Raw genomic sequence first — 27,539 nt, forward strand, 5'->3', positions numbered from 1 at the left:
TGCATTAATCACTTGAAAGCCATTCTCAACTACGTGCGTTAAAATACAAGTTGAATACATTGAGAGATAAAATCAAAACAAATTGTATTTGTCACACACAGTGAACAGCATGTATAAAAGGTGCAGTTAAATGCTTGCTTGCTAGGCTAGCTCACTCAACATTATTATTACATGCCTATTGCATGTATAAGCAATATGTAATGATGAACTCATCTGTTGGCTAGGTCATCTCTCTTCATTCACCTGGTTAAATAGTACAAAACTGTATGCTTTTGGTCAAATAGGGCAGATACACACCTGGTTTCAGTTCTGTTTGGTTTCCGGGCAGCACACGTAACCCAATACAATGTGATTGGTCAGGCTATTCTGGAACCTCGTCCCCCATCCACTTCTCTGTGGACTCATTGACATGAAGGATTTAGCCAATTGCCCTGACGTTGGCAGATGTTTTTACACATTGAAGTGCATCCTCCATTTTGACTTTTAAAAAGGAACCTGTTGGGATAAGTGTGACTCATGTCACAATGCCCTACATCTGTCTATTATGAATCATTCCAATAACTTTTTATTCATGTGTGATTAATTCAGCTCATCCTATCCTCACCATATGAATTTGGACATTATGGGTGGATAAATGGGTCCCCCAGAGGTACCAGTCCTACATTGCAGATACATCCTCCTCCTCCAGTCCGGTGTTGCTCCTTAGCTCATCCAAGTATGTGTTCTCTGTCCTTCCCGTTTCTACTGACACTGTGCTGTGGTTGCCAGATGATTAGTTCACTAAAGCTGTTGTTTTTAGTTTGGCTATTGAATACATTTCATTTCCCTGTATTTCATGTACCCTAACCGTCCACCAGAAAGAAGCACTATTTATCATTTGTGTGAATCCCAATAAAGTATAAAGCTTTAAATCAAAACATCACTTTGGACCTTGGTTAAATAAGAAGTAGTGACACAACAAACATATGGAATATGGTAAAACATTTATTTCAAGAAAATAACATATTACTATTATTGCAACCATTGTTACATTTTTTGCATATTTCTTTGTTCCCTCACAGTAATCAACATGCAAAATAGATAGAATACAGAATGAAATAAGTTAATGGTGACCCTGGCCCGTGACCCCACTCTCAGGAGTTGTGATATGCAAGAAACACATTTCCATTACACATTTGTACAAGAAACACCCACAGGTGACCAATATAAGCACCCCCAAAATTACTGTTATTATGCCTTTCCCTAACCGTAACCCAAACATTAACCTCAGTCAAACTATACCTAAAGTTAAACTTAACCCTTGTTCCTTAACCTAAACTCAATTAATTTTACCGCTACGACTAACTTAAGTTTTTCTTCTGCCGGTCTAATAGCCACTACCTATTTTTATACATTGGGACGAACATCAGCATAGTTTTTAATGACCCCTGAGAAGCGAATTACTTTGACCTCTTTGGTTTTGGCCTTGAAGTCCTGCCACAGGTACTCTGGAGACAACACCTTGCTGGGCTTGTTGTCGAGCAGGTACCTGTTGAGGTGGCTCTCCTCCTGCCAAGCAGCCTCGATGGAATTCCCTGCATCCTCCTCAAACCGGGTCCGACATACCTTTGCTAGTGTGTACACATCCTCCACGAACCCTCCGATCATAGCCCCGCCATAGTAGTAGTCTCCCTCATCCATGGGGATGTAGGCCGTTGAGGCTGGACGCCGTTCGTACGGGAAGCGGTCACGGGTCTGCTCGTAGTAGCCTGGGTGTATCACAGCAACCAGCCTTCCAAGAGACTCGGACCCCCAGTGAGCGTGGAACTTGCTGTCTACGTCCAGACAGAAGATGTAGTCGGCTTCTCCTCTGATCTGACGTTCGATGGTGGTCTGGATGATCTCCATCCTGCGGGCTGATATCTCCTGCCAGCGGTTTGAACCCGGGACCTGGATCACACTCAGATGTCTCCCCTGAGACAGGTTCACTGAAGGAACATCGTGGGGACGATCAGTGAAAACGTAGTAGCGCACGTGGAAGCCGACCATGAAGTGCTTCTCTGCCGTCTCCAGAAAATCTTGGAGAAACCTGACGTATCTGTCAGTATTTAAAGGCATACATATCATAAGGATTAATAAGTGCCTTGCTTAAGGACACAGCAGTAGGTCGCAACTGAGATTTTGATGTCAGCACACCTCTAACTGATGGGGTGGCAGGTAGCCTAGAGGTTAAGATTGTTGGGCCAGTAACCGAAAGGTCACTGGTTCAAATCCCTGAACCAAGCCGGAAACATCTGCTGTTCTGTCCTAGAGCAAGGCAGTTAAACCCCCAACATCAACTACTCCCATGCGCCATTATTCCCGATTAAGGCAGCCTCCTGTACCTCACTGAATCATGACAGCGTCATTACATTTTATTACCTGCCATGTTACATCAGGTACTTATTTCCTTATAGTTGAAAAAGTATTGATAGTTCAACTTCCCTTTTGAATATTCGTCAAAAGTTGTACTCACTTTCCAACGGCAAACACAGTGGTTGCTACGGTGAGGTTCATGGGCTTGTAGATGTTGTCGATTAGCACAGCGTCAAAGGTGCCTTCCCAGACGATGGGTGCCAACCACGGGGTCACTGCCACCACATCAGTACATCTAGAGAAATAGAACAAAGGTCTTGCCTGACTGTGTTGTACTGACCAGAGCCATGTTGTGATCTCAATACTTCTATGGTACTGGCAATTAAACAACCTTGAAACAAGCTGTGGTGTATTAGGCTACACCTCCCCACACTGATGTGTCAGACACTAATGTCAGGTGTGGCCTCCTAATATATCAAAGCTCCCCACACTGATGTGTTAGACACTTACAGTACGTCAGCTAATATAACTTTAATGCCCAAGATATTGAAATTACATTCCATGAGCAGGTGTTTAGTGAGTCCTCCAGACCAAAGGCAGTGGGGATGACCAGGGATGTTCTCTTGCTAAGTGCATGAATTTGACAATTTCCCTGGCCTGTTAAGCATAGAAATTTGTACGAATACTTATAGGTGTCAGGGAAAATGTATGGAGTAAAAAGTACATTGTTTTCTTTAGGAGTGTATTAAAGTTGTCAAAAATATATATAGTCAAGTACAGATACCCAAAAAAACAAGTAGTACTTTAAAGTATTTTTACTTAAGTACTTTACACCACTGGTTTTAATACGAGAAAAAGTTAATTGACAAATCAGACCACGGGACGCCTTTCCACACAGAGATTTATTTGGTCCGTGGGTCTGTGAAAACTATGCAATTATTTTGAAGACAATAAGGGCACAAGGCGAGACCCAGATGTAGACACGGGAGGCAGATGGTTTGAGTCTTTGATATTTATTAAACAATCCAAAAGGGGTAGGCAAGAGAATGGTTGTGGAAAGGCAAAAGGTCAAAACCAGTTCAGAGTCCAGGAGGTACAGTGGCAGGCAGGCACGAGGTCAGGGCAGGCAGAAGTCAGGCAGGAGGGTACGGAGTCCAGAAAACAGTCAAGGGTCAAGACCGTGAGGACTAGCAAAAAGAGAATAGAAGCAGGAGTACAGGAAAACACACTGGTTGACTTGAAAAACATACAAGATGAACTGTCACAGAGAGACAGGAAAAACAGGAATATATACACCAGGGAAAATAAGTGACACCTGGAGGGGGTGGAGACAATCACAAGGACAGGTGAAACAGATGAGGGTGTGACAAAGACAGGTTTATATCAGTGAATGTAATCTATTAACTGTTATAGCATTTCAAGTAGCAGCCAGTGCGGAAAACACAAAACAACTGATTGTTGAGTTGCGGCTGTCAATGAACGGCAGGCAGCAGCTAGAAGGTATTTGGGCAACATTTCATAATATCATGACGGTAAAAATGTGTTCGAATTGGTAAGTGACACTGGCAAGTTGGTGGGTTATAATGTCCTCCTCATATTATAAAATCTGTTTGAATTGGTAAGTGACACTGGAAGGTTGGTGGGTTATAATGTCCTCCTCATATTATAAAATCTGTTTGAATTGGTAAGTGACACTGGAAAGTTGGTGGGTTATAATGTCCTCCTCATATTATAAAATCTGTTTGAATTGGTAAGTGACACTGGAAGGTTGGTGGGTTATAATGTCCTCCTCATATTATAAAATCTGTTTGAATTGGTAAGTGACACTGGAAAGTTGGTGGGTTATAATGTCCTCCTCATATTATAAAATCTGTTTGAATTGGTAAGTGACACTGGAAAGTTGGTGGGTTTTAATGTCCTCCTCATATTATAAAATCTGTTTGAATTGGTAAGTGACACTGGAAAGTTGGTGGGTTATAATGTCCTCCTCATATTATAAAATCTGTTTGAATTGGTAAGTGACACTGGAAAGTTGGTGGGTTTTAATGTCCTCCTCATATTATAAAATCTGTTTGAATTGGTAAGTGACACTGGAAAGTTGGTGGGTTATAATGTCCTCCTCATATTATAAAATCTGTTTGAATTGGTAAGTGACACTGGAAAGTTGGTGGGTTATAATGTCCTCCTCATATTATAACATCTGTTTGAATTGGTAAGTGACACTGGAAAGTTGGTGGGTTATAATGTCCTCCTCATATTATAAAATCTGTTTGAATTGGTAAGTGACACTGGAAAGTTGGTGGGTTATAATGTCCTCCTCATATTATAACATCTGTTTGAATTGGTAAGTGACACTGGAAAGTTGGTGGGTTATAATGTCCTGCTCATATTATAACATCTGTTTGAATTGGTAAGTGACACTGGAAAGTTGGTGGGTTATAATGTCCGCCTCATATTATAGGCCTACAATCTGTGTATCCACTATTTTCATTGGCCTATGCTATTGGTTGCATTTAAATTAATGCTTAATTCGCTTTATTGATCTCAGTATGTAAATGACAAAGTAGCTTATCATTTTGATCATTTGGGTAATATAAAATATATAATTATAATGTCTCCAGTCATGGAAAATTATGTAGAATTGCAGGAAATTATTTTAGAAAAGGCCCTCTTGGACCCACACACCCCTCATGTTATGAAACTCTGAATGCCCTGGCAGCCAAATCTGTCAGGGAAACTACTATGATAGAACATTCAGATTTTTCTGCCTGACTGTGGCGCTCTTTACCCAAATTGTTCGGATTTTCTTGTGATCGCAACAAAACAAATTATTTTGCTCAAATAGAGATAATTAAATGGTGTTTTCTTTGAAAAGATGGGCCTGGCTGAGAATATAACGTTCCGTTTTCTGCCTGAGTGTGATGCTGTTTACCACAATTTTATGGATTATCTTGAGACAGAACAAAACTACTAAAATCCTAACATCATAACTTTAAAACTACCATGTTACCTTTTAAAAGTAAAAAGTACCATGACTTGTGGGGGGAATTTCTCAGTTTCTCAACTAACCTGCTGGTCCTCATCAATTGTCATTTCTCTGTTGGAAACAATAAAACCATAAAATAATTTCCCTCAATACAATCCAAGCCTCAAACCACACCATGTTAGTAAGAATCAGACAATACTGTGACTTTCATTTCACACTATAGCGACATTAGGCTGTAATAGATTAACAGAACTTGATCTTACCTGTTGAGTCTTTCAGAGAAGAAGCTGAAGTAGACATACCTTTGGAGAGGCAGAAGAGAATCAGTTCAAGTCTGTCATGAAAACATTTATGGTCTTTTTACACTAACAAAATGTTACTTAGACATCAGATTTTCAACTTTTGTTTTAAACGTAATTTATACCCTTACACAAGTACACCACGTAAGGACGTAATTAGCTTCGCAAAATGGCAACACTGCATAGTTGAGTGGTTACACATTACCGGGCTGCATACATTTGCGTATCTTATTGTGTAGGGTGTAAATTAGGCTTTACACTATCCTTACATTACCTTGGATGTGGTGTGGCCAAAGCCACATTCATGCTGCCTGTGTGTGTTCAGCTATTAACATACTGTTAATCCCATAGTATGTAGTAGTATATAAAGTATACAGGAAATTATCAATTCAACCATATTGCACACTTGAAAAATGCAATGATTCACGAGTGTGCAGACATTTTTAAAGGGTTACATTTTTTTGATAATACAACAAATGCTGTACTGATATTCATTGTATGTAGCTTCAGAGAGCCATTGTCTTTATTCAATACCACTCAGAGAGGGGTATGTGGTGTAGAAGTGTACAAAGATACCTAGTTATTATATTGAATAGTTTGATTTAAATCTTGAGAAGTTCAATGACTGTTTAGTTAGTGCTTCCCTCAACCCTGCAACAATAACCTGTTAAATCATTGTGTTAGCTTTTGTTTTCCTTTTTGATGAGGCTGAAAAGAAAGCCTCAGTCATTCAGTTTCAGACTATTGTGGAGGAGGGAAAATAATTGTGGCGTTCATACATGTGTGGGAATTCCATATTATTCCACTTAACCCAAACTAAGAACCTGTTTGTACCCAGTCTTGTTTAAACATGAATGGGAGGAGTAATATGGCAGTTTGCCTTTTGGCAGTAGTCGGCATGGTCTGGGACTCAGTGGCAAAATATTGAACTTTTTTGGTGACTGACATTTAACTGTGTGTTGGCCATGTATAATAAGACAAAGTTTACCTTGTCCGGGAGCAAGACGTCAGTGTATGCGACGTGACTGGTTTTCCCTTTATAATCCGTGATTGTCTGGAGTCCCTGCCACATGCGTCTCATGTCAGAGCTGTTGAATTGCGACCCCGTTTTGTCTCTGAACTGACATTTTGCCTGTTTGATTGACTTAACTGCACTGTTTGCATTCAACCATATTCCCAGTCACCTTGCTATGGTTAAAAGCGGTGGTTTGCGCTTTCAGTTTTGCGCGAATGCTGTTATCTGTCCACAGTTTTTGATTTGGGTAGGAATAGTCACAGAGGGAACAACATCCCCTATACACTTCCTGATGAATTCAGTCACTGTGTCAGTGTATACGTCAATGTTATTCTTAGAGGTAACCTGGAACATATCCCAGTCCACATGATCAAATATATCTTGAAGCATGGATTCTGAAAAAGTAGTCCAAAAGACGTTGGCTCGTGCTTACTGGGTTGTAGTTTACCATGTCAGCCCACAATGGATTTTTTTGAATGCCAATCCACGTGGTAGGCCCACTATTTGTAAAACAGGCAGTGTCATATATACATATATTCATACACATAGCTCATATATTATACAGCGCCAAACTTATCCGCTTGACTCAAGTCATTGCACGCAACCCTGTTCGAACAGGAAGCACCCTACCCCCAGCCATAAACTGCCAGTTTCAGTTCCTCTTATCTCACGACCCCAGGACACACAGACATTCCATTGCATAAACACACACACTTCATCCCCCCTCTACTGGTCGGGTGCCCAGAGCAGAAGGCTCTGCTGTGCACCATTGGGGCTCCTGCTCTGGCTGGAGCAGGTCCGCCTCCAACCCTTCGGGACCAGTCAGAAGACCACCACGACAAGACTCCACCTACATTATTCTATGTATAAAAACTGTTGTAACCTTTGTTTAGGCCCCCTTTTCAGCTAACTCCATTTTGAGTTATATGAATCAGGTCCGTGCACGTTAACTGCAGGACAAGATATCTTTTGACTCAATAAACTGCCTTTTTGTTACAACTGAAATCCACTCTGTCCAGCGTCCATGATTTGGTCTCACTCTCCTGTAAGTAAATCATCAACAGCAGTTGCATTGGATTTATTAGACCTGATTCCTGTGACATATCAATTTGGCTATTTAAGCTTTGAACATCAGCTACCCGACTTTATCATTAGTTATCGTGAGCCTATTTACAATGTGTTTACACAGTGGGAAATTAAGAAGTATTTTATTTTTTGCCAAGATCAGCTTGTCAGTAATTGATAGATACAAACTTGAAACCAGTGATCGTGACAATGGGGTAAAACTCCTGAACAACAGTTGTGATTGTCCATTTTACTTTGACCTGTCCTGTTTTCAGGACATGTTGTTTGTTAATTTGTTAATTTTTGTTGATTGGGAGACATGAATGTTAGGCTATTTGATCGGTGAAACCTGCATGGAAAAAAAGTTTTTGCCTCATTAAATTGACATATATTTTTATCTCCAACCAGAAGACATGGATTACAGGCAGCATTCGCACTGAGCTAAAGGATAGAGATGCTGCTTTCAAGGAGCGGGACTCTAAACTGGAAGTTTACTAGAAATCCCACTATACCCTCTGATGAACCATCAAAAATGCAAATAATCAATACAGGACTAATATCGAGTCGTACTACACCATCTCTGATGCTCGTCGGATGTGGCAGCGATTGCAAACCATTACAGACTACAAGGGGAAGCACAGCCGAGAGCTGCCCAGTGACAAGCTTACCAGATGAGCTAAACTACTTTGTGGCAAAACACTGAAACATGCATCAGAGCACCAGCTGTACCGGAAGACTGTGATCACGCTCTCCGCAGCCAATGTGAGTAAGACCTTTAGACAGGTCAACATTCACAAGGCCGCAGGGACATACAGATTACCAGGACGTGTACTGCGAGCATGCACTGACCAACTGGCAAGTGTCTTCACTGACATTTTCCACCTGTCCGAGTCTGTAATACCAACATGTTTTTTTAAGCAGACCACTGTAGTGCCTGTGCCCAAGAACACTAAGGTAATGTGCCTAAATGACTACCGACCAGTAGCACTCACGTCTGTAGCCATGAAGCACTTTGAAAGGCTGGCCATGGCTCACATCAACAACATCATCCCAGTAACCCTAGACCCACTCCAATTTGCATACATGGCTCATAACAATACCACCATCCCAGAAACCCTAGATCCACTCCAATTTGCATAACCCAACAGATCCATAAATGATGTACTCTATTGCACTCCACACTGCCATTTACCACCTGGACAAAAGGAACACCTATGTGAGAATGCTATTCATTGACTACAGCTCAGCGTTCAACACCATAGTGCCCTCAAAGCTCATCACTAAGCTAAGGCCCCTGGGACTAAACAGCTCCCTCTGCAACAGGATCCTAGACTTCCTGGCAGGCCACTCCCAGGTGGTAAGGGTAGGTAACAACACATCCACCACGCTGATCCTCAACACGGGGTCCCCTCAGGGGTGTGTGCTCAGTCCCCTCCTGTACTCCCTGTTCACTCATGACTGCATGGCCAGGCACAATTCCAAAACCCTCATTAAATGTGCAGATGACAACAGTGGGAGGCCTGATCACCGACAGCAATGAGACAGCCTATGGGGAGGAGGTCAGAGATCTGGCCGTGTGGTGCCAGGAAAACAACCGCTCCCTCAACGTGATAAAGACAAAAGGAGATGATTGTGGACTATAGGAAAAAGAGGAACGAGCATGCCCCCATTCTCATCGACGGGGCTGCAGTGGAGCAAGTTGAGAGCATCAAGTTCCTTGGTGTCCACATCACCAACAAACTAACATGGTCCAAGCACACCAGACAGTCGTGAAGCGGGCATATTCCCCCTCAGGAGACTGAAAAGATTTGGCAGGGGTCCTCAGATCCTCAAAAGGTTCTACAGCTGCACAATCGAGAGCATCCTGACAGGTTGCATCACTGCCTGGTATGGTAACTGGTCGGCCTCCGACCGCAAGGCACTACAGAGGGTAGTGCGTACGGCCCAGTACATCACTGGGGCCAAGCTTCCTGCCATCAAGGACCTCTATACCAGGCCGTGTCAGAGGAAGGCCCTAAAAATTGTCAGACTCCAGCCACCCTAGTCTGTTCCCTCTGCTACTGCACGGCAAGCGGTACCGGAGCGTCAAGTCTAGGTCCAAGAGGCTTCTAAACAGCTTCTACCCCCAGGCCATAAAACTCCTGAACATCGAGTCAAATGGCTACCCAGACTATTTGCATTGACCCCCCCCCCCCCCCCTCCTCCAATCACCTCACCACTGCCACTCTATTGTCATCTATGCATTTTCACTTTATTAATAACTCTACCTACATGTACATACTACCTCAACTAACCGGTGTCCCGCACTGCACATTGACACCCCAACATCCCTGCATATTGACACATTGTACCGGCACCCCCCTGTATATATTGTCTTTTTTTTTACTGCTGTTCTTTAATTACTTGTTAATTTTATCTCTTATTCTTATCTGTTTTTTTTAAACTGCACCGTTGGTTAGGGGCTCGTAAGTAAGCATTTCACTGTATTTTGCGCATGTGACTTATAACATTTTATTTGAAGTTACTTGCCTAAATCGGGGGTTCCCAAAACCATCTACCCAACCCCACGTGCTAGGGGATTTTTTTATTTTACTTGTTAAGCCAAGGCCCAGTAGTTAACTCTGGTGGTTGGAAAACTCTGGCCTAAATGGCAAGGATGTAACATTGAAGGTGCAGCTTTCACCAAAGCAACCGCCGACTCAAATCAGAGACTGTATCAGTATGCTGTTCTGTTAACTTTTGCTGATATTTCTGTAGTCAAATCAGTGTGTTCTATTTTTGATTTGGTAAGCCATTGACCGGGTGAGTATATTTCATGATACCTTTTTGCTGCAACAACTTGCTAAAACAAGGAGCAACAAAGTTTAATCATGTTGTAAAGAGTCCCATGTTACTGGGGAAAGCAGCTGTTCTTTCCACAACATAAACTAACCAATCCCAAAGAACTGAAATATACATTTAAGATGGAGAGGATGATTTTATGGGAAACCCTGGCCTAAATGGCAAGTGTAAAATGTTGAATGTGCTTTTGCCTAGGTGACCTAAGACTTTAGTCAGATGTGATGTTCTGTGTTTGCCGTTTGCTGATATTTCTCAGTCAAGTCAGTGTGCATTGTTTTGAAAAAGCACTACTTGAACCTTTCAAATGTTTTGGACAGCAGAAAAGTGTTCAATGCTTATTACAAAGTTGTATGTTTACTCTAACTAAAATACATTTGAGTTTGCTAAGAGGAGTTTTCCTGCAGAAGGGTAATTGTGGTGCCTCATTTGTCTGCTTAACAATATCTGTTGTATTTCTTTTAATCTTTTCAAATCACCACTATAACCTCCTATTCGTGATTTACAGTTGAAGTAGGAAGTTTACATACACTTAGGTTGGAGTCATTAAAACTTGTTCTTCAACCACTCCACAAATTTCTTGTTAACAAACTATAGTTTTGGCAAGTAGGTTAGGACATCTACTTTGTGCATGACACTAGCAATATTTCCAATAATTATCTTACAGACACATTTCCCTTAATTCACTGTATCACAATTCCAGTGGGTCAGAAGTTTATATACAGTAAGTTGACTGTGCCTTTAAACAGCTTGGAAAATTCCAGAAAATTATGTCATGGCTTTAGAAGCTTCTGATAGGCTAATTGACACCATTTGTGTCAATTGGCGGTGTACCTGTGGATGTATTTCAAGGTCTTCCTTCAATCTCAGTGCCTCTTTGCCTGACATCATGGGAAAATGAAATCAGCCAAGACCTCAGATTAAAAATTGTCGACCTCCACAAGTCTGGTTCATCCTTGGTAGCATTTTCCAAATGCCTGAAGGTACCACGTTCATCTGTACAAACAATAGTACTCAAGTATAAACACCATGGGATCACGCAGCCGTCACACCGCTCAGGAAGGAGAGAGAGTCGAAAACAGCAGGTCCCGGACAAGGTAGCACATCCGGTGAACAGGTCAGGTTTCCATAGCCACAGTCATAACATTTTAAACTGGAGCATCTGCACGACCAGCTGGACTGGGGACAGCAAAGTCCTCAGGCCAGGTAGTCCTGAGGCAAGGTCCCAGGACTCAAGTCCTCCGGGAGGGAGAGAGAATTAGAGGGAACATACTTAAATTCACACAAGATATGAGATAAGACAGGAGAAATACTCCACATATAACAGACTGACCCTAGCCTCAAGACACTAACTATTGCAGCATAAATTCTGGAAGCTGAGACAGGAGGGGTCAGGAGACACTGTGACCCTGTCCGACGATACCCCCGGGCAGGGCCAACCAGGCAGCATATAACCCCACCCACTTTGCCAAAGCGCAGTCCCCACACCACTAGAGGGATATGTTCAAAGATGGTTCTGATCCTTCAAAGAATTTACCCAAATTGCCAAATGATATATACAGTTGAAGTCAGAAGTTTACATACACCTTAGCCAAATATATTTAAACTCAGTTTTTCACAATTCCTGACATTTAATCCTAGTAAATATTACCTGTTTTAGGTCAGTTAGGATCGCCATTTTATTTTAAGATTGTGAAATGTCAGAATAATAGCAGAGAAATCATTGTTTTTTAATTTATTTTATCACATTCCCAGTGGGTCAGATGTTTATATATACCCAATTAGAATGTGGAAGCATTGCCTTTAAATGGTTTAACTTGAGTCAAATGTTTTGGGTAGCCTTCTACAAGCTTCCCACAATAAGTTGTGTGAATTTTGGCCCATTCCTCCTGACTGGCTGGTGTAACTGAGTCAGGTTTGTAGGCCAATGGGATTCAGGTCAGGGCTTTGTGATGGCCACACCTTGACTTTGTTGTCCTTAAACCATTTTTCCACAACTTTAGAAGTATGCTTGGGGTTATTGTCCATTTGGAAGACCCTTTTGCGACCAAGCTTTAAACTTCCTTACTGATGTCTTGATGTTGCTTCAATATATCCACATAATTTTCCTACCTCGTGATGCCATCTATTTTGTGAAGTGCACCAGTCCCTCCGGCAGAAAAGCACCCCACAACATGATGCTGCCCCCTTTTTCCTCCAAACATAACAATGGTCATTATCACCAAACAGTTCTATTTTTGATTCATTAGACCAGAGGACATTTCTCCAAAAAGTACGATCCTTGTCCCCATGTTCAGTTGCAAACCGTAGTCTGGTTTTTTTATGGCGGTTTTGGAACAGTGGCCTCTTCCTTGCTGAGCGGCCTTTCAGGTTATGTTGATATCGGACTTGTTTTTACTGTGGATATAGATACTTTGTATCTGTTTCCTCCAGCATCTTCACAATGTCCTTTGCTGTTTTGGGATTGTCTTATCTCATATCTTGTGTGAATTTAAGTATGTTCCCTCTAATTCTCTCTCCCTCCCGGAGGACTTGAGTCCTGGGACCTTGCCTCAGGACTACCTGGCCTGAGGACTTTGCTGTCCCCAGTCCACCTGGTCGTGCAGATGCTCCAGTTTAAAATGTTATGACTGTGGCTATGGAAACCTGACCTGTTCACCGGATGTGCTACCTTGTCCGGGACCTGCTGTTTTCGACTCTCTCTACCGCACTGGCTGTCTCTAACTCTGAATACTCGGCTATTAAAAGCCAACTGACATTTACTCCTGAGGTGCTGACCTGTTTTACCCTCTACAACCACGTGATTATTATTATTTGACCCCGCTGGTCATCTATGAACGTTTGAACATCTTGGCCATGTACTGTTATAATCTCAACCCGGCACAGCCAGAAGAGGACTGGCCACCCCTCAGAGCCCGTTTCCTCTCTAGGTTTCTTCCTAGGTTCCTGCCTTTGTAGCAAGTTTTTCCTAGCCACCATGTTTCTATATCTGCATTACCTGCTATTTGGGGTTTTAGGCTGGGTTTCTTTATCACACTGTGATATCAGCTGATGTAAAAGGGATTTATAAATTCATTTAATTGATTGATATGCTTTCAGTCTACCTTCATGGAGAAGCTAAACCAGTACACGCCATGACTGTTCTTCTTGAGGTTCTTGAACCAAATGGGCAGGAAAGGCTTCAATGGCCCCATCCCAAATCGTTCCCTAAACCCTAAGCACTTGTGAAGATCTGAGAGGATCTGGTTGGTATACACAAAATGGTGTAACTACAACCTAGGGAGGAAAGGTGTAATTATCAGATTAATAACAGCTGTCCAATCTTCTCAGTTCTCCACAAGTGCAGTGTCTAGTTTGGGTGATATTGTTTTACATTTATTTCACCTTTATTTAACCAGGTAGGCTAGATAAGAACACGTTCTCATTGACAACTGCGACCTTGCCAAGAAAAAGCAAAGCAGTGCAACAAACAACAGAGTTACACATGGAATAAACAAACAGTCAATAACACAATAGAAAAAGTATATATATACAGTGTGTGCAAATGAGGTAAGATAAGGGAAGGCAATAAATAGGCCATATTGGCGAAATAATTACAATTTAGCAATTTCACACTGGAGTGAAAGATGTGCAAGCAGATACTGGGGTGCAAAGGAGCAAAAAAAGAACAGTATGGGGATGAGGTAGTTGGATGGGCTGTTTACAGACGGGCTATGTACAGGTGCAGTGATCTGTGAGCTGCTCTGACAGCTGGTGCTTAAAGTTAGTGAGGGAGAAATTAGTCTCCAGCTACAGTGATATTGGCAACAGAGAACTGGAAGGAGAGGCAGCCAAATGACGAAATAGCTTTGAGGTGTGACCAGTGGAATATACCTGCTGGAGCGCGTGCTACGGGTGGGTGTTGCTATGGTGACCAGTGAGCTGAGATATGGCGTGGCTTTACCTAGCAAAGACTTAGATGACCTGGAGCCAGTGGGTTTGTAGACAAATATGAAGCGAGGGCCAGCAAACGAGAGCATACAGGTCACAGTGGTGGGTAGTGTATGGGGCTTGGTGACAAAACGGATGGCACTGTGATAGCAAATTGGATACAGTCTAAGTAGAGTGTTGGAGGCTCTTTTGTAAATGACATCGCCAAAGTCAAGGATCGGCAGGATAGTCAGTTTTACCCTGTGGCACTCCCATAGAGACTGCCAGAAGTCGAGACAACAGGCCCTCCGATTTGACACCCTGAACTCTGTCTGAGAAGTAGTTGGTGAATCAGGCGAGGCAGTCGTTTGAGAATCCAAGGGTGTTGAGTCTGCCAATAAGAATGTGGTGATTGACAGAGTCGAATGCCTTGGCCAGGTCGATAAATACAGTTGCACAGTATTGTCTCTTATCGATGGCGGTTATGATATGGTTTAGGGCCTTGAGCATGGCCGAGGTGCGCCCATGACCAGCTCGGAAACCAGATTGCATAGCGGAGAAGGTATGGTGGGATTCGAAATGGTCGGTGATCTGTTTGTTAACTTTGCTTTCGAAGACCTTAGAAAGGCAGGGTAAGATAGATATGTCTGTAGCGCTTTGAAGAGAGGGATGACTGCGGCAGCTTTCCAATCATTGGGGATCTGAGCCGACAATTTCAGCTGATAATTTTAGATAGGGTCCAGATTGTCTAGCCTGGCTGATTTGTAGGGGTCCAGATTTTGCAACTCTTTCAGAACATGAACTATCTGGATTTGGGTGAAGAAGAAAGGCTTGGGCAAGTTGCTGTGGGGGATGCAGGGCTGTTGACCGTGGTAGGGGTAGCCAGGCGGAAAGCAAGGCCAGCCGTTGAAAAATGCTTATTAAAATGCTCAATCATCGATGGTGACAGTGTTTCCTAGCCTCAGTGCAGTGGGCAGCTGGGAAGAGGTGCTCTTTTTCTCCATGGACTTTAGTGTCCCAGAACATTTTGAAGTTTGTGCTACAGGATGCAAATTTCTGTTAGGAATGCAAATGCTAGCTTTTTCAAACTGCCTGTGTATATTGGTTCCTAACTTCCCTGAAAAGTTGCATATCGCTGGGGCTATTCGATGCTAATATAGTACGCCACAGGATGCTTTTGTGCTGGTCAAGTACAGTCAGGTCTGGAGTGAACCAAGGGCTATATCTGTTCCTGGTTCTACATTTTTTTTGAATGGGGCATGCTTATTTAAAATGGTGAGGAAAGCACTTTTAAAGAACAACCAGGCGTCCTCTACTGACGGAATTAGGTCAATATCCTCCCAGGATACCCGGGCCAGGTGGATTAGAAAGGCCTGCTCGCTGAAGTGTTTTAGGGAGCGTTTGACAGTGATGAGGGGTGGTCGTTTGACCACAGACCCATTACGGACGCAGGCAATGAGACAGTGATCGCTGAGATCCTGGTTAAAGACAGCAGAGGTGTATTCGTAGGGCTGGTTCCTTAGGATGATGTCTATGAGGGTGCCCTTGTTTACAGATTTGGGGTTGTACCTGGTAGGGTCATTGATCATTTTTGTGAGATTGAGGGCATCAAATCAAAGTTTATTTGTCACGTGCGCTGAATACAACAGGTGTAGGTAGACCTTACAGTGAAATGCTTACTTACAGGCTCTAACCAATAGTGCAAAAAATGTATTAGGTGAACAATAGGTAGGTAAATAAATTAAACAGTAAAAAGACAGGCTATATACAGTAGTGAGGCAATAAAAGTAGCCAGGCTACATACAGACACCGGTTAGTCAGGCTGATTGAGGTAGTATGTAGATATGGTTAAAGTGACTATGCATATTTGATGAACAGAGAGAGTAGAAGTAGCGTAAAAAGAGGGGTTGGCGGGTGGGACACAATGTAGATAGCCCGATTAGCCTATTTTCGGGAGCAATGGTTGGTCGACCCAATTAAGGTAGTATGTACATGAATGTATAGTTAAAGTGACTATGCATATATGATAAACAGAGAGTAGCAGCAGCGTAAAAAGAGAGGTTGGGCACAGAATGCAAATAGTCCGGGTAGCCATTTGATTACCTGTTCACGACTTTGGGGGTAAAAACTGTTGAAAAGCTTTTTTGTCCTAGACTTGGCACTCCGGTATGTGGCCATCAAGCTTAGATTGTAGGATGGCCTGGATGTTAAGCATGTCCCAGTTTAGGTCACCTAACAGCACGAGCTCTGAAGATAGATGGGGAGAAATCAATTCACATATGGTGTCCAGGGCACAGCTGGGGGCAGAAGGTGGTCTATAGCAAGCGGGAATGGTGAGAGACTTGTTTCTGGAAAGGTGGATTTTTAAAAGTAGAAGCTCAAATTGTTTGGACACAGATCTGCAGTAGATTGCAACTCTGCCCCCTTTTGGCAGTTCTATCTTGTCAGAAAATGTTATAGTTAGAGAAAAATGTCAAGGTTTTGGGTGACCTTCTTAAGCCCGCATTCAGACATGGCTAGGACATCAGGGTTGGCATAGTGTGCTAAAGCAGTGAATAAAACAAACTTAGGAAGGAGGCTTCTAATGTTAACATGCATGAAACCAAGGCTTTTACGGTTACAGAAGTCAACAAATGAGAGCGCCTGGGGAATGGGAGTGGAGCTTGGCACTGCAGGGCCTGGATTAACCTCTACATCACCAGAGGAAGAGGAGAAGTAGGATAAGGGTATGGCTAAAGGCTATAAGAACTGGTTGTCTAGCACGTTCGGAAAAGAGAGTAAAAGGAGCAGGTTTCCGGGCACGCTAGAATAGATTCAAGGCATAATGTACAGACAAAGGTATGGTAGGATGTGAATACAGTGGAGGTAAACCTAGACAGTGAGTGACGATGAGAGAGGTGTTGTCTCTAGAGACACCATTTAAACCAGGTGAGGTCACCACATGTGGGAGGTGGAATAAAAGGGTTAGCTAAGGCATATTGAGCAGGGCTTGGTGCTCTACAGTGAAATTATACATAATCACTAACCAAAACAGCAATGGACAAGGCATATTGCCATTAGGGAGTGGCATGCGTAGCTGAGTGATCATAGAGGTCCAGTGGGTAGCTAGGCGGGCTGGAGACAGTGATTCAGACAGTTAGCGGGCTGGGGCTAGCAGAAGGGCCTTAGAGAGGCATCGCGGCGGAAGAAGTCTGTTGTAGCCCCCTCTTGCGGTTACGTCGGCAGACCAGTCGTGATGGATCAGCAAGGCTCCCTGTAGTAAAAGGGTCCAGGTATAGTATCCCAAGATATTGTCTGATGGACCTATTCAGCTAACAGTCCAATATGCTCTAGACAGCTGGACAGCAGGCCGCGGCTAGCAGATGGGCATTCAGAGGACATCGCGACGGGGGAGCTTGTTTTAAAAACCCCTTGGAGGGATTACGTCGGTAGTCCAGTTGTGATGAATCGGCGGGGCTCCGTATCAGCAGTAAAAGGGGTCCAGGCCAATTGGCAAAATAGATAGGTATTGTAGCCCAAGGAGTGGGTGATGGACATCATCTAGATGGGAGATGGGGCTAGCATAGGCTGGCTCCAGGCTAATTGTTGCTTGCTTCGGGACAGAGACGTTAGCCAGGAGTAGCCACTTCGATAGCAGCTAGCTAGCTACGATAATCCAGGTGAAAAGGTTCCGAGCTTGCGGTAGGAATCCGGAGATATGGAGAAGAAGTCGTCTGATATGCTCTGGGTTGAATCGCGCTGTGGAGACTGACAGGAGTTGTCCGGGCTAAAGTTTAGCTGATGACCGCCAGCAGTGGCTAGCTGACTACTAGCTAGCTGTTAGCTGGTTAGCTTCTTTTGGGCATTCAGGTTCTAAGGTAAAGAAAATAGCAGATCCATACTACATTGGGTGAGGCGGGTTCCAGGAGAGTATGTTGAGGTTAAGAAAAATGTATGGATGTATGGACATAAAAAATGTATGGACATAAAAAGATATACATGCACGGGACACGACTAGACGAACACAAGACTGCTATGCCCTCTTGGATGTTTTTTTTTATGGGTAGGTATCGGGCCTAAATTTGCCTGCTCATGTTTGCTTAAAATCACATGATGAACATTACTACAACATCAGATTTCAGTTTCATTAAAACTACGTAACTTTTTTTCATAACACATGATGTTTTCACATATGTTGATTTTTGGGGAGCTGCTAGATGACAAATGAGGTTGAAAAGTGATAATTTCCCCTTTGTTGACTTTGCCACTGAAACGTAATTATTTTTGCCAGTTGTTTTCTCTTGCAGAAACACATTGCAATTCAAATTAAAAAGTCAGCAATAAAAGTGAAGTTTCAAAGGTCCTCTGAAGTTTGTTACTTTTATGCATATTCCCATGTAGGTGTTGCTGCATCCAACAACTCATTGAGTAAATTATCCAAAATAAATTGTGATCCAAATTATCAAATTAAATTAAATCTAACCAATTTGCTCAACTGAAAGGATACCGTTCGTTTGCAGTATACTAAAATGAACTTAAAGTATTTGGTATATACTCATTAATTAAGTGATAATGCCTAAGAAGTCCGTGTATGGAGGATATATTGGCACGGTGTTGTTACCGTGGGTTACCAACATACAGTATTCAAATAATGATTGACATATTCTCATTAAAAACGTTTTTGGATTAATTTATTCATAATATTTCATCCTTCCATAAGATATAGTCCCGACACAAATCTAGGGTTGCTACCCAAGCCGGCTGGTCATTCATTCTATCGGTTCGTTTGCGAGAGACGCGACCCAGCCATACAGTCTTTTTGTTCTGTATCTATGGTCGTTCGTTCTAAATGTTTCATTACCATAGTAGCTGGCAATGTTCTTTTCCCTTGCTTGCTAGCTAGCCAACTACCGCTAACTTTCATTAACGTCAAAAAGTGCAGACAGAATAACAACAAAGTATCTGCATTTGCTTAAGCTGTTTTCAAGTGACATTTATTTGGATACATCCATATTGAATTACTTCGTAAAAATAAATGGATTCACAAGGCATAACTAACATTAACAAAGCATTATTCTATGCATGATCAGAAAGCGAGAGAAATCATAGCCTGAAAGGCCACGCCCCAAAAGTCCACAGCAGGAACAAAAAAGAGAAAGAACAATGAATCTTAGACCCTTTTATAAGCCTCTGAGCTGTTGACCAATAGAGTGACTATGAAGTTAACCTCCAATCAGATATCACTTACAGTACATGACGTAACCTCTGCCTCTCAGAGGTGAGACAATGGAGGTTGGCAAGATCAAAACAGAGAATGCTGAATTCCTAAGACAACACAGAGGAAATTCTTACATTCTTGCAGATGATAAGAAGACTCACAGATGTAATCACAGCCAAAGGTGTTTCTAACATGTATTGACTCTGTTTTTTAAGTTTGACATTAGAGTATTTTTTGTAGATTGTTGACAAAACAAATTAATTAAATTGATTTTAATTCCACTTTGTAACACAATTATATTGGAAGAAATCCAAGCGGTAGGAATACTTTTGCAAGGCACTGTATTTTAGGCCAGGGCTCTCCAACCCTGTTCCTGGAGAGCTACCCTCCTGTAGGTTTTCACTCCAACCCCAGTTGTAACTTGATTCAGCTTATCAACAAGCTAATTATTAGAATCCAGTGTGCGACAGTATACTAGCTTTGGAGTGAAAATCTACAAAACATTAGCGTTCCAGGAACCGTGTTGAAGAGCCTTGTTTTAGACCATGCCCCCAAATTATGCTATTGAGTCCACGCCAGCACATTGCTCCACCTACGTTTTAAACATTGACTATATTGTGAAGAAAAATGTACCATTATACTAGATTTTGCACACATGTACCCTTAAAGGTACTGACCTGTACCAGGTGAGGACCTAAAAGTGTGTGCCACAAGTTCATATTACTATCCTACACTTGTAATTTATATAAATTCAGTGAAAACCCGCAGTTCTCATTCTCTCTCGCTCAAGTGCTAAAGCAGCAGAGGAAATAAATGTCCTATTACTGCAGGTCCTACAACTGCGACATTCAAATACACCGACATTGATATATATATATATATATATATAGCTTATTAATAATGAGATAAACTATAGCCTATCAAAACAAATTTCCTGTTAGAAAATATCACTTTTTAATTTTTTTGGAATCAAATCCTCCTGCTGCTGGATTGTTTTTCAAATTAAGAGACATCACATCTCTAACAACATCACTGGGTTTTCTCAGCAGCACTATGGTGAATATGTCTTATGAATAAGTTACTCATCGGCACAGACATAACATTGTCCCCTCCCTCTACAAGTATTGTAGATCTGTATTGATCATGGGCTTTTATTTTGAAAAATACTTATGAATGATAATGAATAAATGTGTCACGAAGGTGTACTACAGTACTTACAAAGGTGTTACAACTGGTTTCATTAAGTTGAACTACGTTGTCTTGAGCGAGTGAGAATGAGAACGGCTGGTTTTCATTGAATTCATGTGAATGACGAGTCTCGTTTGAATTTCCCGCAGCACAGAAAAATGACCTGTGATAAGAGTGATCAAATTAGAAAATGACATGAAATGTTTTATGTAAACCTCCAAGTTTAGACAAGTGCATACAACACAAAATCAATAAAATGATATCATATTATTGTTGTATAGGGTGAAGAAATGAATACATTGGCTTCAGTTACTGCTACTATTACAATACATTCACAAATAAAAAAATTAAGAGAAATACATTTTAGGCAATGCTGATATTTGTCAACACCAGATATTGATGAATAATTTATGTAATTTCAGTTTAAGAGGTATGTTATATCTTTAATCTTGATTAAATCTAATTTCTTAAATCCATCCAACCCTTAACAGATTAGAACATAGTCACATTCAAGAAATATTCTCAGAGCTCTTAGAAACTAATATGAAAATCATTCACAAAAGCCCCTTATTTAATAACAGAAAAAGGAATAAACTGGAAGTAATGTCAAAATGGTTTACATACCCGAGAAGCAAGAATATTCCAGCAATAACAAGCAGAACATATGGCTTAATAAAGCGCATTGTTCCTCCCAATATTGTCACAAAAGGATTTAGTTTATCCTATTAATACTGGTCACAAGTACGACAGTAGATAAATCACCAGTAATGTAAATCAATCCTTGTCTGGATTTAAGACCCAGTAAAATGTTTGATATCCGTTTAAAAACTGGTGGGACAGGAAAAATGTGTGTGTGTGTGTGCATTTTGTGTAGCCTATAATGAGGGAGTGGTTGATGTTGTGTCTCTGTGCTTCCTCCTTTGGCTCTTTCCTTTTTTCTTTGGGTGATTCCCAAATAACTCCCTTCCCCTCGCCCCTCCATTTCCACGTTCATGCATGCCTCTTTGTCATATGCAGAAGCAGGGTGGGGTAAGCAGAAGTCTGGATTTAGGAACACACGGACAACACAGAGTGCGCAGACAGGCGTGTGAAGGCCAGCGCGGGAGAGATGAACAGAGGCAGCTGCTGTCTGTGTTGCTTCTGTTCATATAATTTCAGACATAAATGACTGCAGTTAAAGACCATAGAACGTACTATAAGCTAGTTAAACTGAATATCTTGCACTTCATGATTCTTTTGGAGGTGTAAAACACACAGAAGGGGACATAATTGTTTGTGTTATGGTCTTGTGAAGGCTGGCTAAATTCTGTCAAAGAGTATGTCTACAGATTCTCCCTGTTTTTGTTTTCTTGGAAATGTTGATACTGGAGACCGTTATCAGACGAAACTGTGTAACCTAGCATTATAGCGGCTAAGACATGCATTTCTATTAATTTCAAAGTTGTTTATCCTCCCACAATGTCACAATGGATGGCAGAAATGTCAAGTTATGTATCACTAAATTTGATTTATTACAAGATTAAGGGTATACTGTACAACTTTCATAAGGTCTGGATTCCTTTAATCGAATACTGTATGACAAAAGGAGTCTGTTGAAAACATGCCCACGTCAGGGGAGATACCTTAGCTGCTGGGCTGCTCAGTCCTGGCCCTGTGGGTCTGCCGTACTGTTGGTTGTCACTCTGGCCTTAGCCTAACAGACCTGAAACCAATAATGAACGTTTCCTAAAGCTGAGTGGGGTGTGTTGGGGCGCTGCAGGGCCGTGGACCCCTAGGGGCAGGATGGGGTGACCCAGCCACAGTGTATACAAGTAAAAATATTCTGCAGTACATGGAGAATGTACTGTTTCTGTGTGTTAATGTGTAGGAGGTTTATGTGTGTTTTCATTGAACTGTTGATTTCCAAACCATTGAGACATGGGAAGGAAGAAAAAAGATGGGAAGGAAGTTGTGTTGGGGAGAGAGTTGAGTTATTGACTAGACTGGTGGTGGTGCAGGCAGCTCGGGCTAGCTTGGCGGTCTGGCTGAAATGTTATATAGAAGAGGTCTTAATAACGACAATCAAAAGTTAAGTCTTTGTACTTTATTTGTAAGAGTTCATTTGTTTACGCTGTTGGTTAAAGGTGTAACACAATATTGATTATTGAATTATCATTGATCTAGTTCAGTCTTATCAATCAAATAAACATATTCAATAATGGTCTCTTACCTAGCTTGATGACGGTATGCATTTTTGCTTCCTCTTTGTATTTCCAAATACACAGGGCTATAAGGGCCATGGGTCATATTAGATTGCCTGAATTTCTACTCAATGAGTTCAAGACGTCCCAAAAAATGCGAAGACCCCAGACCCCCTGCCAAGTTATATCCCCCCCACTTCTAAACCAGAGTTGCGCCCCTGTGCACAAGTGTCCCAAAGCTGAGGGAGTGAAATTATGGAGGGTGTAGGGGCTGATTAGACCCTCCGATAGCCACTTTGACAAGTCAGCTACGTCGCCCGGCTCGCGGTATAGATGCGGAAATGCACTCTACTGTTACTGAGTTTTATCTTGTAAAATGACAGGGGGTATTTGTTCCTTTGAATTCCATGCTTGTTGTATTATTTAAATGTGGAACATGATTTACTTCATTCAAGTCAGTGTCCTGAAGTCAAGGTCCTGAAATCATTGGTCCACCCCTTCCCAGATGAGTCAGAAGGTCCACCTCAGGGAAGAAAATTCTGGTTTAAAGCTAATTTCTTGTAAGGTGTATTGAGGATTCTTTTAAAGTTGAATACAGACTCAAAATTCAAACGACTTCATTTGAGATTATTTGGGCATGAAATGTAGAGTGCGCTAACTTGGGGACATTGAATTACATTGGTTTTTGTTAAGAAAAATCCTAATATTAATTATGGTGCCTTCGGAAAGTATTCAGACCCCTCGACTTTCCCCCCTCATCAATCTACACACAATACCACATAACGACAAAGCGAAAACAGGTTATCAATTTCAGCAAATTTATTACAAATAAAATACTGAAATACCTTTTTTACATAAGTATTCAAACCCTTTGCTATGAGATACGAAATTGAGCTCAGATGCATCTTGTTTCCATTGATCATCTTTGAGATGTTTCTACAACTTGATTGGAGTCCAACTGTGGTAAATTTAATTGTTTGGACATGATTTGGAAAGGCACACACCTGTCTATATACGATCTATCGGGAATGTTCCAGAACCTACACTGTTGTCTTAGAAGTTGTAAGCAGAATCAATATAGGGTTAACCATATGTAAGCTGAATGTAAGCAGAATCCATGTGATAGTGCAAAGCTGGATCAACACAAGCCTAGTCATTCTGGGTCAGCCTTGGTCTTGTGAAGGCCTTTGGAGAGGAACATTGGTTAACCTCTTAATCATTTATAGGCACCATAGGCTTGGATTTGTGAAGGCTTTTGGACAGGAACATTAGTTAATCAGTTATGACGGTTAATCATCATTAGACATACACCTGCATTTAGAGTGTGCATTTCTGTTTATTTTTGTGTCATTGTTATGGTCACGCCACCAATAGAATCTATGCCCTAATGTCTGTGCCAATAAGAAAGCGTAAACAAGTCAGAAGCGAGACTGAAAGATAATGGTGGCCAAGGCTAAAGGGTATTAATTATTTACATATAGTGGAGTGACTATGTATGTTATGTAAGGGTAAAACTGTATAAAAGGAGAGTGCCGAGACTGGAAAGATCAGTTGCTTCATGAACCAGCTTGGCTTTTGTTACTTTGTAATAAAATCTATTTTAACTCACAAGCTCCGGCATTTTAGAAATATTATTGACTGAATATTTCAACGACAGGTTCCACAGTTGACAGTGTATGTTAAAGCAAAAACCAAGCCATGAGGTCGAAGGAATTGTCTGTGGAGCTCCAAGACAGGATTGTGTCGAGGGAGGTGACCAAGAACCTAATTGTCACTTTGACAGAGATCTAGAGTTCCTCTGTGGAGATCGGATAACCTTCCAGAAGGACAACCATCTCTGCAGCATTCCACCAATTAAGCCTTTATGGTAGAGTGGTCAGATGGAAGACACTCCTCAGTAAAAGGCACATGACAGCCCGCTTGGAGTTTGCCAAAAGGCACCTAAAGTCTCTCAGACCATGAGAAACAAGATTCTCTGGTCTGATGAAACCAAGATTGAACTCTTTGGCCTGAATGCCAAGTGTCACATCTGGAGGAAACCTGGCACCATCCCTACGGTGAAGCATGGTGGTGGCAGCATCATGCTGTGGGGATGTTATTCAGCAGCAGAGACTGGGAGACTAGTCAGGATCGAGTCAAAGTTTAACGGAGCAAAGTACAGAGCGATCCTTAATAAAAAACCTGCTCCAGAGCACTCAGGACCTCAGACTGCGGTGAAGGTTTACCTTCCAACAGAACGACCCTAAGCACACAGCCAAGACAATGCAGAAGTGGCTTTGTGATAAGTCTGAATGTCCTTGAGTGGCCCAGCCAGAACATAGACTTGAACCCAATCGAACATCTTTGGAGAGATCTGAAAATAGCTGTGCAGCAACACTCCCCATCCAACCACACAGAGCTTGAGAGGATCTACAGGGAAGAATGGGAGAAACTCCCCAAATACAGGTGTGCCAAGCTTGTAGCATCATACCCAATAAGACTCTAGGCTGTAATCGCTGCCAAAGGTGCTTCAACAAAGTACTGACTAAAGGGTCCGAATACTTATGTCCCATTGTGCCATTTCTGGTCACAACTTCCGGACTTGTTTCAGTGCTGCTGTGCGGTTTGATGCTACTTTGCTACCTGCCAACTTTTACGGTTTTTACTTTAACATTTTTAATAACTGTTTTATATTTTTATTTTCCAGTCGTTCAACTATTTTCATTCAACTTTTTCATCCCAGATGCTTTATCTGGACATGGTTCTGCAGTACCTTCACCAGCTGAAGCTAAGTAGTAACATTAAGCCATCTAATTGCAGTCGCTGTACTCATAATATACAGGAAAACTATGCCTTATGAGGATAGCCGTGCTACAAGCCCAGCTTCAGACAATCATTAGGCATGGGTAATTTAAGTGTAGGAAAGGATGAAACAGCGTATGTGCCATCAATAAGCACAGATAGTAGTATAAATCCCCTTGCACAGTCCCAACAATTTTCTCATGGCCTCTGGAAGGAAATGCTGTTGGAAGGCTCAACCTGAGTCGCTCATTCAGCCAGAAACTTTTCAACCGTTTTTTCCCCATTTAGGCACGAGTCAGAGGCCGAGCCTGCTCTGGTCTCTCCTCCTCCACCCGTTACGGGGTCTGGGCCGTTGAAGCCTCCCACATTAGCTCTGACAAATTGAAAACCCTAGTCATTGACAACTCCATTTCTCGCAGTATTAGACTTTAAAAAATCATCCTGCGGTCAAACACGGTTTACTATTGGGCAAGGCTACTGACGTAAAGGCTAATATTTAGATCGGGCTGGATAAGGCTAAAACTGGCGAGTATAGGGATATTATCCATGTTGGCAACAACGATGTTAGGTGTAGGTGGAAGGAATCTGGAAGGGCATCTAGGAATCTTTGGGTTGTCAGAATTTATAGGCCAATGCAGCAGTAGACCTATAACTTCCAATGTCAATTAAGTTCAAAATCATAGGTTTAAAGCAGACAAATAAACACAGTCGCGAATATCCTGATGAAAACTCGGGTTCTTTCGATCACAGAGCGAATTAACCAGCTACTGGTATGTTCGTAAATTCAATCTGGAGTGCCAGTGAGCTCGGAGTGCCAGAGTGCGCTCAAATTGCGCTCTGAGCATTCGTATATTCAGAGCTATTGCCAGATTGTCCGTTTGAGCGTTTCGCTCTCGGAGTATCAGAGCACACACTGGATGCTGGGGCCGAGCAGTAGGGTTTGATCCGAGTTCTGACCTCACAACGCAGTCAAGAACCCAAGCGAACTGGCTAAAGTTGGCTAGATTGTTAGCTACTTGCAGACACAAATGAGAGAACACCTCACTCTGACCATTTTACTCACCCTAGCAGAGCTGGTAAGGCTATTTTCAGGTTATCCATATCGTTGGTGACTGTAACTGTGCTTCTGGCAACAATTTAATTATGCTTTTTTTGCAGACATTTACCTACACCGGCCAAATCAAATACAATTGTATTTGTCACATGCGTCGAATACAACCGGTGTAGATCTTACAGTGAAATGCTTATTTACAAGCCCTTAACCAACAAATCAGTTTTAAGAAAATGAGACCTAGGCAAAAAATACAGGCCAACTGAGGCACCTAAATAACAAGGCAACCAGGTGAACAGAGAAGGTAATTTAACACAGGTGAATCCAATAAGTAATAATCAGGGTAACCTGGAAACTAGAAAACAGGATTAGGGTGCCCTCCTGCGGTAACCTAAGGAAACTACAATCAAATAACACAGAAACTTTGACAGACGGTGCATATCAGAGCAAAAACCAAGCCCTTACGGTGAAGCATGGTGGTGGCAGCATCATGCTGTTGGGATGTTTCTCAGCAGCAGGGACTAGGAGACTAGTCAAGGATCGAGGGAAAGATATACGGAGAGATCTTTGATGAAAACCTACTCCAGAGCGCTCAGGACTTCAGACTGGGGGCGAAGGTTCACCTTCCAACAGGACAACGACGCTAAAGCACACAGCCAAGGCAACGCAGGAGTGGCTTTGGGACAAATGCAAGGA

At 42.1% G+C, this 27,539-nt stretch overlaps 1 protein-coding gene across 5 annotated transcripts; it reads right to left on the minus strand.

The window, feature by feature from the left end:
• Nucleotides 1–972: 972 nt before the first annotated feature.
• On the minus strand, nucleotides 973–27,055 carry LOC110538060 (globoside alpha-1,3-N-acetylgalactosaminyltransferase 1). 5 transcript variants are annotated; one of them, XM_036938102.1, is made up of 5 exons: nucleotides 26,856–27,053; nucleotides 5,584–5,622; nucleotides 5,404–5,431; nucleotides 2,495–2,629; nucleotides 973–2,077 (listed from the first exon to the last, which is right to left on the minus strand). In XM_036938102.1, exons 3-5 carry the CDS (start codon nucleotides 5,415–5,417, stop codon nucleotides 1,387–1,389), a joined length of 840 nt encoding a protein of 279 aa, XP_036793997.1. In that variant the 5' UTR covers nucleotides 5,418–5,431; nucleotides 5,584–5,622; nucleotides 26,856–27,053; the 3' UTR covers nucleotides 973–1,386. The 5 variants fall into 5 exon arrangements, with proteins under 5 accessions (XP_036793997.1, XP_021480296.1, XP_036793996.1 ...); XM_021624621.2 differs by lacking the exon at nucleotides 26,856–27,053 and adding an exon at nucleotides 21,456–21,730; XM_036938101.1 differs by lacking the exon at nucleotides 5,404–5,431 and having other exon boundaries at nucleotides 26,856–27,055.
• Nucleotides 27,056–27,539: the final 484 nt, after the last annotated feature.

Source organism: Oncorhynchus mykiss, chromosome 12 (genome assembly GCF_013265735.2).
Source record: "Oncorhynchus mykiss isolate Arlee chromosome 12, USDA_OmykA_1.1, whole genome shotgun sequence".
Lineage (NCBI taxonomy): Eukaryota > Metazoa > Chordata > Actinopteri > Salmoniformes > Salmonidae > Oncorhynchus > Oncorhynchus mykiss.